This window comes from Babylonia areolata, chromosome 3 (assembly GCF_041734735.1).
Source record: "Babylonia areolata isolate BAREFJ2019XMU chromosome 3, ASM4173473v1, whole genome shotgun sequence".
Lineage (NCBI taxonomy): Eukaryota > Metazoa > Mollusca > Gastropoda > Neogastropoda > Buccinidae > Babylonia > Babylonia areolata.
Window position 1 is genome coordinate 30,675,311 of NC_134878.1, and position 17,617 is coordinate 30,692,927.

At 38.5% G+C, this 17,617-nt stretch overlaps 1 protein-coding gene across 1 annotated transcript in view; it reads left to right on the forward strand.

Moving 5' to 3' along the window:
• Positions 1-2,651: 2,651 nt before the first annotated feature.
• LOC143279937 (PDZ domain-containing protein GIPC1-like) overlaps positions 2,652-17,617 on the forward strand; it is a 32,695-nt gene continuing 17,729 nt past the window's right edge. The window contains exons 1-2 of the mRNA XM_076584286.1: positions 2,652-3,282; positions 7,867-8,236. Coding sequence (XP_076440401.1) covers positions 2,992-3,282; positions 7,867-8,236 — 661 coding nt within the window. The 5' untranslated portion in view covers positions 2,652-2,991. The remainder of the gene's footprint in view (positions 3,283-7,866; positions 8,237-17,617) is intronic.

Genomic DNA, 17,617 nt, shown 5'->3' on the forward strand with positions numbered 1-17,617 from the left:
GCGCAGGAGCTATTAGCAACTGTTCAGAATTAATTTACTTAGGCTATAATATGTGTACCTATCGTCAGTTTGAGGAGGTAAAACATCCGTCCTGGTTAACACACACATAGGCCGGCCGCGCGCGCGCACACACACACACACACACACACACACACACACACACACACACACACACACACATACACACACACACACACACACATCTCTCTCTATATATGTATATATATATATATCATATATATCAAATCGCTATACTGAGCCTGGATGTGACCGTCAAAAGTTTGCGAAATTTCCAGAGTTCCGCGATGAGATTTAAAAAAAATTTTTTATTATTATTATTTTTTTAACTGTCCAACATTCAGCACTGACAAGTATGTCCTCCCGCCTGTCAGTCTCAAAAATCTGACGCAGCCACACCCAGACAGGCCGGCGTTTCTGTCACAGTCCCAGTGCTGGGAATTAATGCCCCGCGGCATCCGGCGAGTCTATCAGTGATCAGATTTACCTTATCCGTACTGATCTATTTATTTATGCATATACACACATGTGTACTACACACACATACATATCTGTACATCTCTATAGTATATACACACACGCATCATATATATATATATATATATATATATATATATATATATAGTATAGCCTATATACAAACATATGTATATATCTAAGAGAGAGAGAGAGAGAGAGAGAACACTGAACACTTTAATGTCAATAGCTTTACAGCCCTAATGACATGGGGGTTCATAATACAGATAACAACATGCATCAATAGTAATAATATTGATCATGGAAAACGAAATCCAAAACGAAATCTATCAATCTGTGCAACTAAGTGCAGTTCGACCATTCATTCAAAGGAATGTGATGTAGAGAGAAATAAAAAACAACAACAACAATATATATATAAATGTATAACATAAATATTTTCCATATGAGAATAACAACACAGATTTCAATTTTCACAATGAACAACACCTGATATTATTTTATTGTTGTTTTTTCGTCGCAGGTTATTTGCTTCGGCAATATATTTTGCAAGTGACTGTAGTGAAGTTTCCTGATTTAGATTCAGTTTAACACTCCAAAAATATCTTCATTCTTTGCTAAATTTGTTTTAAATACAACACATTTTTCTCGAATATCATCATAAGCTTTACAACTAAACAAAAAATGTAACTCATCCTCCCCTTTAAATGACCGCACATCGGACAAGGGGAGAGTAAAGAGGGCTCAGTTTGAAACCATTTTTTATATGCATTTAACCCAATTGTTCTCGATCTAAATCTGGCGAGACTTGTTTGATGCCACTTGTTTGTCACGACTGTGATATATTTTTCTGTTTGAAATATACTTTTAAAACTATAAAACCATCTATATTTCTCAGTACCGTTTCCATTTTACAGTGCCAATTTTGTTTATATGAAGCAATTAGCCTATCTTTGAATTCTAAAACAAATCCTTCTTCATATCCAACTCCCTGACACATCACACAATCCCAATTCCATTTACAGTTAATGTCTTCTTTACAAAGAGAGAGAGAGAGAGAGAGAGAGAGAGAGAGAGAGAGGCGTACAGTAAGACACGTGTGTGCATTCTACAGGAGATCAGTGAAATGTATTGTGAATTAACTTAATTACACATACTACACGGCACAGACTGACATACACATTAACACCGGCTGCCATAATGACAGAGACATTCATGTCCGCACTCGACTTGAGTCGGCAGTACGGTCTGTCTGTCTGTCTCTCTCCGTCTCTGGATGTAAAAAAAACTGCAGCTGTGCTTACTCCACTACCCTCGTGAAATAAAAATTCGTTTCGTTTCGTTTCGTTTCGTTTCGTCACACACATACACACACTGGTTCAACATGATTGCTTTAAAAAAAAAAAAAAAAAGAGAGAGAGAGAGAGAGAGAGAGAGTGGGGGCCGGCGGGGACACAGGCACACGTGCGCCGTCGGCCGGGCCTGAACACGGCGGCCGCCGGCCTGACATCAGTTAACATAGCCACTGCCTGGCGGCTAAGGCAATGAGGCCGGATTGATGCTGGGTTCGTGCTTCAATACTTTAAAAAGCAGCTATTGGATTGAAGAACTATAACGCGTCACCTGTATTTACAGATAACTGCTGGGAGAAAGACTGGAAACTTCTTCAGATCACAGTGTGCATCAAGTTATTTTATTATGGCTGGAGTGAATTTATCATGATTATCTATTGTTCGCCACCACGCGAACGCAAGCAGATACATATAGTGGTCAGTATTATATTCTTGTGCCACTGGCGAATCATTTTGTTATGTTATCTCTGGGTCACGTTTGATAAAAGAGAAAATTATAAGGTGTACAGTCTTTCAAGAAGAGTAGCCTAATTAGTGATGAAAGAAGCAGTTACTAGTAGTGTTAAAAAAAAAAAATTCAACGAAGAGGGGTTAGAGATTCGAGAGTTATGACCGGAAAGCTTCTGTTAAAGACGAAGTTGTTCAAAACCAGAGCGTGCAGTCGACCTCTATCATTCCTTTATCCTCAGGTAAGCTAGTCGTCACGAACAATAAGTGAAGGTTCCATTCTGATGACGACACCGCTGATCGCTGGGGTGATGGACCAATGAAAACTCACTCCCGCTGATGAGCTGTCGTCTGCAAGTGGGTGGATAGGGTATGTCACCGGATCGCTGTTTTGGTGCGGCGCTGCGTTTCGTGGTGGAAGGCGAACCCAGCTGACACGACATTTGTGTTTTGTGAAAAGCGAGGCGTGCTTGTCCTCTGTCGTCACCTGCGCGTTTTAAATAACGGGGAATCACACAGCACACCCCACCCCACTTCTACGTCACTTCCTACCTGTCGCCATTCCATCAAACGTAAAGGGAAAAGAGTACAGGTAGGTAAAACGACAGCGAAGGTAACCGATCACACGTCACCTGTTGCTCTTTCTGACAAAGACTGGTCCACAGCGACCACCAGACCCCCACCTTGACGTGTCAAGATGCACAAACTATTCAAAAAGAAGAACCAGAGCAACGACAATCTTGCCGATGCCGCCAAGCAAGGAGGCGACACGACACGCCCAAACGACAATGCTGCTCCCACATCAGAAGCAAACGGTGGCTCCAAAGTGAGCCATGGATCGTCACCGCAGGCACAGCCCCCTAGACCTCGACTGGTCTTCCACTGTCAGCAGGCTCACGGCAGCCCGACAGGCATTATTTCTGGGTTCACCAACGTGAAGGAGTTGTACCAAAAAATAGCAGACTGCTATGACATTCCGGTCGAAGAAGTAAGTGAAAAACCTTAGTAACAGTCACGTTTCATTTGTTTTGTTTATACATTGTGTTGTTGACTTGTCACAAACTGGACAAACCTTACAGTATGTTTGTTACTTAAACGGAAGCAGTATAATGACTTTAGTGGCATTTAACTAACAGCTACTATGACATACGGACATTTGTGGTGGACGAATACAAGTAGGCTACTTGACTTTCACTCTTGGTTCCAGAAAGGAACTTATCCAATCCAGTGTAATAAACTAACACTAGTTTTGACATTTTGACGATAGAATACATATGTTGAAGAAAAAATGGATGTAATACAAATTATACCCCATCTAGTGCTTGTGGATCGTGGGACATGGGAGGATTATAATCAGTCACAATAAAACAAAGCAAACCAAAATTGAAACAAACAAACAAACAACAACAACAAAATAAACAAACATGTCTCCTGATTTCCTGCAGAATTTTTTCCACTTCTATTGTAGTTTTAATCAGCTACAGTTATGTCTCAGAGAATTTAAGCCAGTGAAAACCAGACAGTAAAACTAAAAGTGAACGTTAATTTAAGAAAAAAAAAATTTGTCTTCTTCCTCTTTTATTTGACTTAAGTCTTTCCAAAACAGTCCACAGTACTCTTGGATTTTCACCTTCATTCTTCTGGTTTGAAATGGCAGAAAAGTCTGGTGCGGTGGTTGAGACATAATTGGTACTGGTGAGATTTACTGGAACAGACTCTTTAAACCAGTCTAAGATTAAATTGTTTCTTTTTTGTTCTACATTTGTGGGCAGCTTCTCCTGTATTCACATATCTACAAGTGTAAGTGTGATATTTTACACAAATGACAGTTTTTATCCTACTGTTGACGCACCCACACTCCGCTTTTGGGATTTGCAAGTGAGGTATGATCATGTTTTCACAGCCCACTGAACAGTGACATGGATTATACTACAGGATCTTTTGACATGCGTATTTGATCGTTTATATGTGTACACACATGAAAGGGATTAAGGTAGTAACAGGTCTGCATATATGTTGACTTGGGAGATTGGGAATATACATTTTCTATCCATAAAATGGTATAATCAGCCAAGCTCCAAAACTGGGATCAAGTCCAGGACTCTCACTCTCTGACTGAAAAGTTCAGTGTACTACAGGTAGCTGTTGCATTTGTCTCTTAGATTCGTTCATTTCAGCCACAGGGCAGATAGATAAATGTATTGTATGTTACTTTTTCTTATAATCAAGGATCTTTTTGTATACTTCTCCAGGTTATTTCTTAGTTTCACTTTCAGTTTCAGTTTCAAGGTGCCAAAATGTGTGGGCTGATCTATATACCCTACACCTTATTTCTTATAAGATATGTTCATGGTATACAATTTAATTCATTTAATTTTAAGTCAAGTTTTTGCAGAAGACTTTCCTAAATCCAGTAGATGCACCCGAGGATTTAAGAATTTCATTTGTGGATATACCTGTACTGTCAGAAAAGGGGAATGATTATCACTGGAAAACAAAACACTTGGTGCACAGAATAGATGACAGACTGACAGACAAATGTAGTCAATGTTGAATAAAATTTTTTTTAAAAAGTGGTAAATTGTGCCGGGCTGTTAGTATTGATCAGTATCAATTTGTACTGGAGACACCACAACATGCAGATGTCACATCGCATCTGCTAAGTCATAAAACCACAGTTCACATGCCATCACCACCAACTTCCCACCCATCTACCACCAGCAAAGGTGTTTGTAAAAGATGCCTAACCTACTCAGGCTCCTTGTGCTGATCAGGCCTGGAATGCCTTCCTAATTTGTCTTTGTGAGTGTGTTGTTTTGGATTGCTTGTTTGAATGTAAATTGTGGTGTTTCTTGTCATGTGTGATCATATATAAATGTAGGTAGCAGTCAATCAACTTCATCAGTAAAAAACATAAAAATAAAAATAAAAACAACAACAACAACAAAAAAAGCAGACAGACAAAAAATTCATTTATTGCTGGAAATGAGCCATGAAGAAAATGGAACAAAATCAGTTGTGGATCTGTTTGGATTTGTACATAGACCAGTCAGCATATGGAACTGGCAAAAGCAGACGTTGCAGGAAAATACCTCATGTGTGTCCCAAGAAGGTTGTGCTCTGCATGTAAATTTATGAGCAAATGTCACTTGTGCCAGGAGGTGATAAGCTTGCGAAGTACACTGATAAAGTGATATAGTGAGTAATACAGTTTGCCCGCACCAAACTGTACATACAGACCAACACACATACACTTGTTCATTTACAGTCACACTCAAAGAATGTGCTCTTGTCTTGGTATAATACATAACATTTTGTTACTGCATGTCTGGTGATGATCTTGACATAAAGCTTATATTTAATTGATATAAAATTCCTCTTGAATCCTCTTGGGTGTGTGTTATACCTTTGTAAAAATCGGTGCCCAGGAGCCATAGGTGAGGGTTGGGTGAGCAAAAAATGTGTTCATATGACCAGAAAGACAATAATGCCAAACCTTTGTCAAGATGATTTCTGAACCTCAGATTTGTTTTTCTTTGTATTGCAAAATTTGCTGGTTTTGAACTATAATCAAGTTATTACTTATGATTTAGTTCAGTGTTACTGTCATGATATAAAATCAACAAAATAACAAATTTGTAATGCCAGTGCTGATATAATCCTTTTCAGCTTTTGATGAGACTGGATAACGTTTTTTCAATAGGATTTGAAAGTGAGTGTGTGTGTGTGTGTGTGTGTGTTTATGTGAGTGTGTATACTGTGTGTGTGTGTGTGCGTGTGTGCGTGTGTGTGTGTGTAGATATGCATGCATGTGTGTGTGTGTGTGTGTGTGTGTGTGTGTGTGCTTTCTGATCCAGGTCACATCTGTCAGTCAGCACTGAATAGTTAGTATGTTGACAGATATATAGATGAACACACTACTAATTACTTGTCTTGTGAGATACACAAAGCCTCACATCACACATGTAGTGCACATGACATAAATTTCTTATAACACTGTCAAGTTCAGACAACACACACCTCACATCTAAGCTTACACATTCAGGCACAAGATGGTGTGCTCATATACATGCACACACTACATCATATGTATTAACGCCTTGCCCCCCACTACCCCCACCCACCTCCTGCCCCCTTCACCCCCTCCTCCTCTCACACCAGATCATTTCATGAACAAGATCTACATAACAAACTTCAAGTGACAGCTTGTCAGACTCAGAGTCATTTGTCGGTGTTTATTTGTATTAGCATGCCATGGTGCTGCGTGCATTCCAGTCATTCCATATTCACAACCTTGGAGTTTAAACACAGATTTTTAACAATTGAACTTCACTGCAATCTTTAAGTCATAACTTGAATTTGCCAGTGTCATTATACGATTGATATTATATATATGTATAATGTAAAATTCAAAAATGTATGTGTGAGATGTTGTGTGTGTTTGTGTGAGCTATGCATGTCATTGTTTCTCGCTGTTTTTCTTTTGTTTGTGCGTGGTGGTGCTGTGAAGATTTTTGTGCACCTTAAACACAAATCAACTTCATTTCATTTCATCCTGCTACGTGTTGTACATTGAACATTTTGCTAATCACAGTCTAACCAGTTGTATCACCTCTGTTGTACATAAAACATTTTGCCAATCACAATCAAACAGAAATCACTTCAACAAATGTATCACTTCTGTTGTACATAAAACATTTTGCTAATCACAATCTATCATCCCTTTAACAATTTTTTATCACCTCTGTTGTACATTAAACATTTGGCTTATCACAGTCTGACAGAAATTGTTTTTGATAACAACTGTATCGCCCTATGTTTGGATCCTTTTTTTAACAATTGTATCCAATGTACTGATATGGCCTGATATGGCCCTGTGCAGTCAGCTTGACTTTATATAAGCAACAAGAACAATTGTTTTGGTGTCATACACTGTACTCCTCCTATCACCTCTGTTGTACATATAACATTTTGCTAATCACAATCTAACAGAAATCGCGATAACAGTTGTATCACCTCTATTGTACATAAAACATTTTGCGAATCTCAGCTCTAACAGAAATTGCTTTAACAATTGTATCACCTCTATTGTACATAAAACATTTTGCGAATCACAGTCTAACAGAAATCGCTTTAACAATTGTATCACCTCTGTTGTGCATAAAACATTTTGCGAATCTCAGTCTAACAGAAATCGCTTGAACAGTTGTATCACCTCTATTGTACATAAAACATTTTTGTGAATCTCAGTTCTAACAGAAATTGCTTTAACAATTATATCACCTCTATTGTACATAAAACATTTTGCGAATCACAGTCTAACAGAAATCGCTTGAACAGTTGTATCACCTCTGTTGTACATAAAACATTTTGCGAATCTCAGTTCTAACAGAAATTGCTTTAACAATTATATCACCTCTATTGTACATAAAACATTTTGCAAATCACAGTCTAACAGAAATCGCTTTAACAATTGTGTCACTTCTATTGTTACTTGTACATAGAACATTTTGCTAATCACAGTCTGCCAGAAATTGTTTTTAACAGCAACTGTGTGGCCCCCCCTGTTCAGATCCTCTTCTGCACGCTGAACACGCACAAGGTGGACATGAACCGACTACTAGGGGGCCAGATCGGCCTGGAGGATTTCATCTTCGCCCACATCAAGGGTCAGCCCAAGGAGGTGGAGGTGACCAAGTCAGAGGATGCCCTAGGATTAACCATCACAGACAACGGTGCAGGCTACGCTTTCATCAAGCGTATCAAAGAGGGCAGTATTATGGACAAAGTGCCTCTCATCGCTGTGGGCGATCATATAGAAAAGATTGACGGGGAGTCGCTGGTGGGCTGCCGACACTTTGAAGTGGCCAAGAAGTTGAAAGAGATCCCCAAAGGATCCACCTTTTTGTTACGAACTGTTGAACCTATGAAGTCTGGCTTCTGTGAGTATATTTTTATTTTTCATTTATTTATTTATATTTGTGTAACCTCTATTAACTTGTAAATGGATATTTTCAATCACTTTGGACTGAAAATTTACAGTTAGATTGGATTAGATTTCTGTACTCTCTTGTTTAGTTGCAGACAGTAGTTTACAAGATTTGGTACAAAAGTTGAAAGAACTTGAGGGTTTTTTTTTTTGTTTTTTTTTGTTTAAAGAAAATTAAACTGGTGTTGTATTCTCATAAGCAGTATTGGCTGATTCAGGTCTCAATTTCAGCACACATATAGCCATGTGTGTGCATGCAGACACGCACACATTTGCACACATTTCTCTCTTTCTCTCTCTCTCTCTCTCTCTCACACACACTCACGCATACACATGCACGCACACGTGCATGCGCACATGCACACATACACACACACACACAAACACATACATACACACTTATACATACACATATATACTCACACAATGATGCTTATTGCTGTGTTTACACATTCACAGATCTGTTTTAGTTTCTGGATGTAATTAGAGCCTCAGAGTGCCAAAGTTAAGATTAAACATTTTTATTTTATTTTATTTTTATTATTTTTTTAATGCACAAGGAAACTGACAAAACACAAAATGACATTGATTAAAAGTGAACATGGTTTAGACAAAACCACACAAAAACAGACTACAAAAATATATTGTCACAGGATGTATATATATAAATGATCAAACACTTGAATATTGCAGAACTTGGCAAGGACAGTAAAGTAAGAGGGAAGTAGGGATGGCTTAGAATTTGGAATGTAAAATAAAAAAAATAAAAAAATCAAAATAGAGGGTTTCCAACCTACACCATTATGTATACAAGTATGTGCGTGTCTGCATCCATGAGACAGAGAGTCTGTGTGCATTTGTTTTGAATGTGGATGTCTGTGTTAACTGATCGTAAGGGGCAGCTGTCGTGTTATCAGACGTAACAATGGTAGGTCAATAGTTACTTTATCTTTGAAGTGGCAGGGTTGGCAGAGAGTTGACAGAAAGGGGGTGAGGGGGGAATGAAGGAAACGTTAGGGGGTTGGGGGAGGTGTTGGCAAAAGTAGGAACTGGATAGAGCACTTTTTTCTGTTACTATTATCAGGTTTTTTAAAATGTTTTTTAACTGGAGGGGAAATAGATCTCTCTCTCTCTCTCTCTCTCTCTCTCTCTCTCTCTATATATATATATATATATATATATATATAAAAATATATGTTGAGGAATTCTCACATCTTTCACACCTTATTGTACACTGTGTGTGTCTGTGTGTGTGTGTGTGTAGTTTGGCAGGTAGGTGGGGGTGTATGTGGAAGGGGGTAAAGCAAACACACACACACACACACACACACACACACACACACACATTCTCTCTCTCTTTCTCTCTCTCTCTCTTTTTCTCTTCTCTCTCTCTCTCTCTGAAGGCTAAGTGAAGTGCCCAAATTTGTTCCTTTTCTATTGTGGTTGAGAGGTATAATTATTTTGAACCAAACTGTTTAAATCCAGTTGACCCAGAGTCCAAAGTTTCAACCTTGGCAGTGGACTAAGACTGAGATACAGTTACACTTAGAGAGTTTAAGTAAAATTTTTCCATCTCCAATGTGAGTATGTGCAGGCCTGATAGTGCTTTAACCCCTCAGTGTATACATTTGTATTTGATATAGAATATAGGATGTCTGATACATTCTATTATAGAAGATTAAATGTTGAAGATCCTGTGAGTGACATTTATATTAGACTTCGATGGGTTGTGGAACCTTTCATGCTTTATCTGAAAATGTAGTAATGCTGCTCAATGATGGGTAAAAAAAAAAAGAGATAATTGTTCATAGAAATGTTGAATGAACACAGCATCTGCAGTGCATGAACGCAGAAAACAAAGCTTGTCGTTGGGTTTATGAAAGGTTAAAAAAAAATCTGTAATTGAAGTACAGTTCATTAACTTTGATCCACATTACTGGTTTAAAAATAAACATTCTTAAGATGAGGAACTGTCTATAATGTATTGGCAGTCTTCCGGTAAACAATCCTGCATGATGTACACCTCCATACAGTGTTGCTGATTTCCTGATCACTGACATTTGACAGACAAACATTGATCAGTGTACAGAGAGAGTGTAGTGTGTGGCTGTGTCGTGTGTAGCATACATTATGTATGTTAATGTACAGTGCTGCCTTTGTTACCATGGAATTGTGAAGTCTCCCCTGTCCTTCTCACCTTTCCTTGGGCTGTTGCTATGGAAATTTTGTTTCTGGCTTGACTGGCTGTGTGTGTGTGTGTGTGTGTGTGTGTGCGTGTACGTGTGTGTGTGTGCGTGTACGTGTGTGTGTGTGCGTGTCTGCGTGCATGCTCATGTGTGCGTGTGTCTACATAGTGTCTACATGTGTGTGTGCAAGTTTTTGTTTGTGTGTGTGCGTGTATGTGTATGTGTGTACCTGGTTCTTGCACAATGACCTTTTCATTGTCAGATGTTATGTTTATCTGCTATATATTCATATTTATCTGCTGCCGTGTAATTGTCCATGTTGTCAGTGTAATATTTTGGGTATGTTACCTGTTCTTTGTGTTTTGTTATTGTTGCGGTTGTAAAGTTTGTATTTTACTTCTAGATGAGAGAGGGAGGTGGATGACTTCCCTTTTTTTGGGTGGGGTGAGGTGGGAAGTGAAGGGAGGAAAGATTGAGGAATGGGGAATGTGATTGGTTGTAAGTAATTACATCATGGGCAACAGAATACATGATGATTTGCTGTCTTCTACCTTACAATAGTTTGTTTATACTGTATATATGTATACATAATAATTTACAGTTTGTCTCTTTATATCTTTTAATCCGCTTGTGAAAAATTACTCAATCTGCCTTTCACTTTAATATCTCTTGAGATTTCAAAGGTTTATTAAACTTGCAAGTTGCATGCATGGGGGAAGTACAAACTTGTGCAAACACACACACAGACACACAGACACACACACACACACACACACACACACACACACACACATACACACATGTGCGCGCACGCACAGAGCATATAACTTCAAGTCAGAAGGGCATGCTTATGCTGGATTTGTTTATACATCATCAAACGCAAAAGACGCAAACAAATTTTGGCGTTAGAGGAGATCACTTTAAAATACTATTAGGACTGCACATAGACTTTATCATGGAAAATAACTAGGACAAAATTTCATCAGCAGCAAAGTACTGGCGGAACACTATGGACTTTTGAGGATGGAAGTCCAGAGCTGTTTAATTAACCAGTTCAGCTTTCATGCCTCCAAATCAGTTTTCTGCATCAGCAGATGCTTATTGTTGCTGTAAACAATGAATACTGTTCTAAATGTTACCCAGTTTTCTTTGTGCTGTAGTTGTTCTTTAAAAAGAGAGACCCGTGACTTTACCATGTTATTGTTCCTTGAGGCGTTGCGTATAGAGAGATGGTGAGAAGCAGCAGGTGTGATATGTCTATAAACTATTCATCGCTCAGCCACAGCCAGCCACAGTGAAACCAAGACCAAAACCTGGCAGAAGATGCATGATAGAAGAGGCGCCATGAAAAATCCATACCCAGAGAGAGGGGCGGACAAGGCATTTCTCTCACAGGCGTTGTAGGGAAAGAGTGTTTTCTCTCTTTCCAAAGATGTCACTGTGTTTCATGAGTGGTGGCGATGTTGCTTTAGCATGATGCTAAAGTTTATTTTCTTTTAATCAACCAGTTGAAAACCACAGAAAAAAAAAATATATATATATATATATTGAATTTATACAGAGACAAGAAGAAGACGAACACCTGCTAAACAAAATGCACAAACATTGAAACAAAACAACAACACAACAACAACATTAACAAAGAAAGAAAACAACAACAGCAACAAGCAAGCAAGCAAGCAAAAGAAGGATAATAATTATATTCCTTATCATGTTACAGCATTATACAAAAGTGACAAAACATAATTTTCACACAAGAAAAAGCCTGCATGATAGTCACAATTTATATTGTGCCATGACATTTGATTGTTTGAGTCCACATGGGGTGTGTGTGTATGTGTGACATGTAACTTGTAAGTATAGTTTGTTGCAAGAAATAATTAGTGTAATGTTATTTTAATTTTTAATTAAAAAAGGGTAATTTTAGCATAATGTTCTCACCTTACTTTATTTTTGTTCATATTTTTACAGCATTATTCTCTTACTTTGATTTGTTTCAGTTTATGTTTGTTTGATTATTGTAGAATAATCACTAACATCAGAGATAAATTCAAATATTGTGTTTGAGTGTCAAAAATAACATTGAGTGTAAAACATTGTAACATTGTAACATTGAGTGTAAAACATTATGTAATAACATTGAGAATAACAATATTCCTTGTGACCCAGGTACATATTCTATTCTGAAACTGAAAGAGAGCTCCATTGTAATTTGATAACTTTTGATATGAAAAAAAAAACCCCAAAAACCAATTCTCTGCTTTTTTCTCTTGTCTAACAGTTTAAGCACCAATAGACCTATGATAACTGTTTCTTTTGCTTGTTTGGTTCAGAATTTTTATTCAGTATTGGCAATATATTTGGCTCATTTCTTGTTTTATTTTAGAAGTTGTTTAAAAAAAAAAATTACTGTAATTGATGTAAATAATCTGGACATCATGAATTGTTCAGAATACCTATGAAGAAAATCAGCTCTTTGATTTTAAAAAGATCATCTGTTTCAATGACACATTGCAGTTAGATTCTCATCATTTACCTGAATGAGTTGCTCTTCTGCATTGATCAACGCTTTCAGATGGATTTGGTAATATGACACTCAGACCGAACTGAGCCTGTGACGTTTTGCGTATTGTGAAGTGACGTGGTGATTCTTAGTTGTGAAATGCTGTCGCTTGAAATGAGAAGATTGATTTGTGTGTGAGCAGAAGTGCTGTCATTTGTGGCTGATTTTATGTCATGATTTCCAAGTCTTGTCATGGGCTTGTTGGAGAAAGTGATCTTTGTAAAGTATTGATTAAATGGCTGAGATTTCAAGATGGTGTCCTTTTAACTGAATTTTATTTAAAAAAACAAAAACAAAACAAAACAAAAAAACCACCAAAAACAACAAACAAACAAAGGAAAAGGCTTTATATAAATAATTTTTATGAAACACAAAATAACTTTTGTACTGTGACTTCTTAAACATTTGATACATTTGAATATTTATTTGAACCCCCCCCCCCCTTTTTTTTCAGCTGTGAATTAGTACTTGAAACCAATTGTATCTTGTGTTACACACTCACATATACACATATATACATGAATAAGCCCATTCAGTATTTTATGAAACTTGGTTGAGATATTTTTGATCTCTTGTTTTGATTTACGCTAGGGGTTAAAAAGGTTTCTGAATGTCGTGTGCATTTTCTTTTTTCGCTTTGTTTCTTTGTTTGATGTTAATATCTTGTTCATCTTTTCACCCTCTGCTGTCCCTTTGTTTATCTTACAATCCATTTAATCTTTCTTTTCCTTTTTTTCTGATGAGTTTCACTGTTATTTCTGTTTGTTTGCTTTTAGTCTAAAGTTATCATTATTGAATATTGTATGCTGGTGTTACCTTTTATCAGTTTATGTTAAAAAAAAGAGTAATCTGAGGTCAAAATGTTAAAAAAAAAAAAAAAAAAAAGTAACTTGCAAGCAAAGTCTTCCTTCTCTTATTTTGTCATTTTGGATCTAGTTTTGGACAGGTCTATGAGACGGGCGCAATAGCCGAGTGGTTAAAGCGTTGGACTGTCAATCTGAGGGTCCCGGGTTCGAATCACGGTGACGGCGCCTGGTGGGTAAAGGGTGGAGATTTTTACGATCTCCCAGGTCAACATATGTGCAGACGTGCTAGTGCCTGAACCCCCTTCGTGTGTATATGCAAGCAGAAGATCAAATACGCACGTTAAAGATCCTGTAATCCATGTCAGCGTTTGGTTGGTTATGGAAACAAGAACATACCCAGCATGCACACCCCCGAAAACGGAGTATGGCTGCCTACATGGCGGGGTAAAAACGGTCATACACGTAAAAGCCCACTCGTGTGCATACGAGTGAACGTGGGAGTTGCAGCCCACGAACGCAGAAGAAGAAGAAGAAGAAGACAGGTCATTATTAAATTGAATCAAAGCCATCAAATTTTAATAGTGCTTCCCAGCTTCCTCTGCAACCAAAAAAAAAAAAAAAAAAAAAAAAAAAAAAAAAAAAATCCAGTCTGTGGATATAGATCTATGCATAATTATGATTTTATGACAGTGCTTCAGTTATGACTATGAGTCATCCCCAGTAGAATAACCTGCCAGGGCCCAATGAATCGTGACATAGTTCAGTTGTGTTGTGTTGCTCCAGGGCCGCAAGGCAGGGTGGTGTCGAGAACAGAGGACAGTGATGGGTTGTGAAGATAACAGCATGGCACTGACACTGACACTGACAGTGGTGTGGTGTGGTGGCCTAGTGGTAACACAGTCCACCTAGGAAGCGAGAGAATGTGAATGCACAGGATCAAATCCCACACTCGGCAGCTAGTATTTTCTCCCCCTCCACAAGACCTTGAGTGGTGGTCTGGATGCTGGTTACTTGAATGAGATGATAAACCGATGCTTTCTTATGAGTAGCATGCACTTATCGAATGGAAAATAACCCATGGCAACAGAAGCATTGTTGCTGGCAAAATTTTGTAGAAAAACCCTCTTTGATAGGAAATGCACTTGCACAGTTGCAGACAGACAGAGAAAAGGGTGGTGCTGCACAGTTGCAACATACTCTCCCTTGGGAGAGCAGCCCAAATTTAACACACAGAAATCAGTTCAGACAAAAGAATAATAAAATATATTTATTTGTATTTGTATTTCATTTCATCACAACATATTTCTCTGTGTGAAATTCGGGCTGCTCTCCCCAGAGAGAGCGTGTCACTACACTACAGCGCCACCCATTTTTTGGTATTTTTTCTTGCGTGCAGTTTTATTTGTTTTTCCTATCAAAGTGGATTTTTCTACAGAATTTTGCCAGGAACAACCCTTTTATTGCTTTGGGTTCTTTTACGTGCGCTAAGTGCATGCTGCACATGGGACCTCGGTTTATCGTCTCATCTGAATGACTAGCGTCCAGATCACCATTCAAGGTCTAGTGGAGGGGGAGAAAATATCGGTGGCTGAGCCGTAATTCAAACCAGCATGCTCAGATTCTCTCGCCTCCTAGGCGGACGAGTTACCTCTAGGCCATCACTCCACATGTTTCTATCCACATGGTAGAATAGAATACAACAGAATACAGCACAGCACAGCACAGCACAGCACAGCACAGCAGTGTATGCAGTGCAGTACAGTAGAGTACAGTGCAGTGCAGTGCAGTACAGTACAGTAATGAACTGTTACACCCAGAAAAAAAAAAATCAGCAGCAGAGATCAGTCTGACCAAACAGTGAGAAAGTGCAGCTTAAATAATTTAAAGGGAGGAAAAAAATCAGCGAAACAGTTTTCAGTTTCAGTTCCTCAAGGAGGCATCACTGCATTTGGGCAAATCCATATACATTGCACCACAACTGCGAGGCAGATGCCTGACAGCAGCATAACCCAACATGCTAGACAAGCCATGAGTGCATATATACGTATATGTATATGTATATATGTTCTTTTTGTGTTTAGATCTATCAGAGTGGATTTCTTCCAGATAATTTTGTCAGAGGACAACACTTTTGTTGCCATGGTTTCTTTTTCAGTACGCCAAGTGCATGCTGTACACAGGACCTCAGTTTATTATTTTATTATCTCATCTGAATGACTAAATGCTCAGTTTTATTTTCTTGTCAAACTTTGGGGAGAAAGGTTAAGAGTGGCAATCGAACCCACACACCCCCATGGACACTGGTTTGGCACATGAGTGTCTTAACCATTCTGCCACCTTCCTCCTCAAGATAAAACAGCAAAACAGTGTGCGCTCAATGTATGATGTAGACTTGCCATATATTTCTAAGCATACTGCTCTCTCCGAAATTTTTTTTAAACAGTGTGTTGAGAAAATGATCCAACTCACAAAGCGTCATTGCTGCTAGAGTAAGGGATGATCTGTATCACCACCTCCTCACAATATGTTAGTTATTACTGTTGATTTGTTGAGAGCTTAGATCTGTTCAGCTGCCTGGCTTTGCAGTTTGCATCCAGCACTTATTTCGCCAACAGACTTTTGCTGTTTTTATAAGATAGAGGAAAGAAGAAATGGTATAAAAAGACTGTGGCGATAAAAGTGACAATGGTTATGACAAAAACTTTTTTTTTTAAGTCATGCAGTTATATAACTAAGTAGTGTGCGTGGGTAAAAAACCCATAATGTGATGCTTGTGCTTTTTAGTTTGAAGTTATGAATATAGCTTACTGAAATCAAACACACACACACACACACACACACACACACACACACACACACACACACACACACATGACCAAACAGCAACAACAGCTACACATACATATACAGACTGACAGACAGACACACACACACATATGCATTCACACAGTAGAGACAGAGAGAGAGAAAGAGAGAGAGAGAGAGAGAGGTGTTTTGTACCTGTAACTTGTTGAATGTTGTCATCTGACTCTGTCGTCTTATTCCCAGTTTCTACTTATTGTGTAGCTGTTATTTCTGATATTGTATGCTTCCAATCCATGAAAAAAGATGGGGATTGGTATTTGGACCTGCTGGCTATCACATCGTCAGTTCACATTGATCTTGATGCAGTTGCATATTCTTTGTGTCATGTGAATGGCAGGTGTGTTGACAATTTCTCTGCATTCTGTTGTACAGTGTTGATGTTTCTGTGCTTCTGTGTTGACTGATGCAGGAATTATCACACCTTTTCTGTGCTTCTGTTTTGACTGATGTGGGATTTGTCACACCTTTCCGTGCTTCTGTGTTGACTGACGTGGGATTTGTCACACCTTTTCTGTGCTTCTATGTTGACTGATGCGGGAATTGTTACACCTTTTCTGTGCTTCTGTGTTGACTGATGCAGGAATTATCACACCTTTTCTGTGCTTCTGTTTTGACTGATGTGGGATTTGTCACACCTTTCCGTGCTTCTGTGTTGACTGACGTGGGATTTGTCACACCTTTTCTGAGCTTCTGTGTTGACTGACGTGGGATTTGTCACACCTTTTCTGTGTTGACTGATGTGGGATTTGTCACACCTTTTCTGTGCTTCTGTGTTGACTGATGTGGGATTTGTCACACTTTTTCTGTACTTCTGTGTTGACTGATGTGGGAATTGTCACACCTTTTCTGTGTTGACTGATGTGGGATTTGTCACACCTTTTCTGTGCTTCTGTGTTGACTGGTGTGGGATTTGT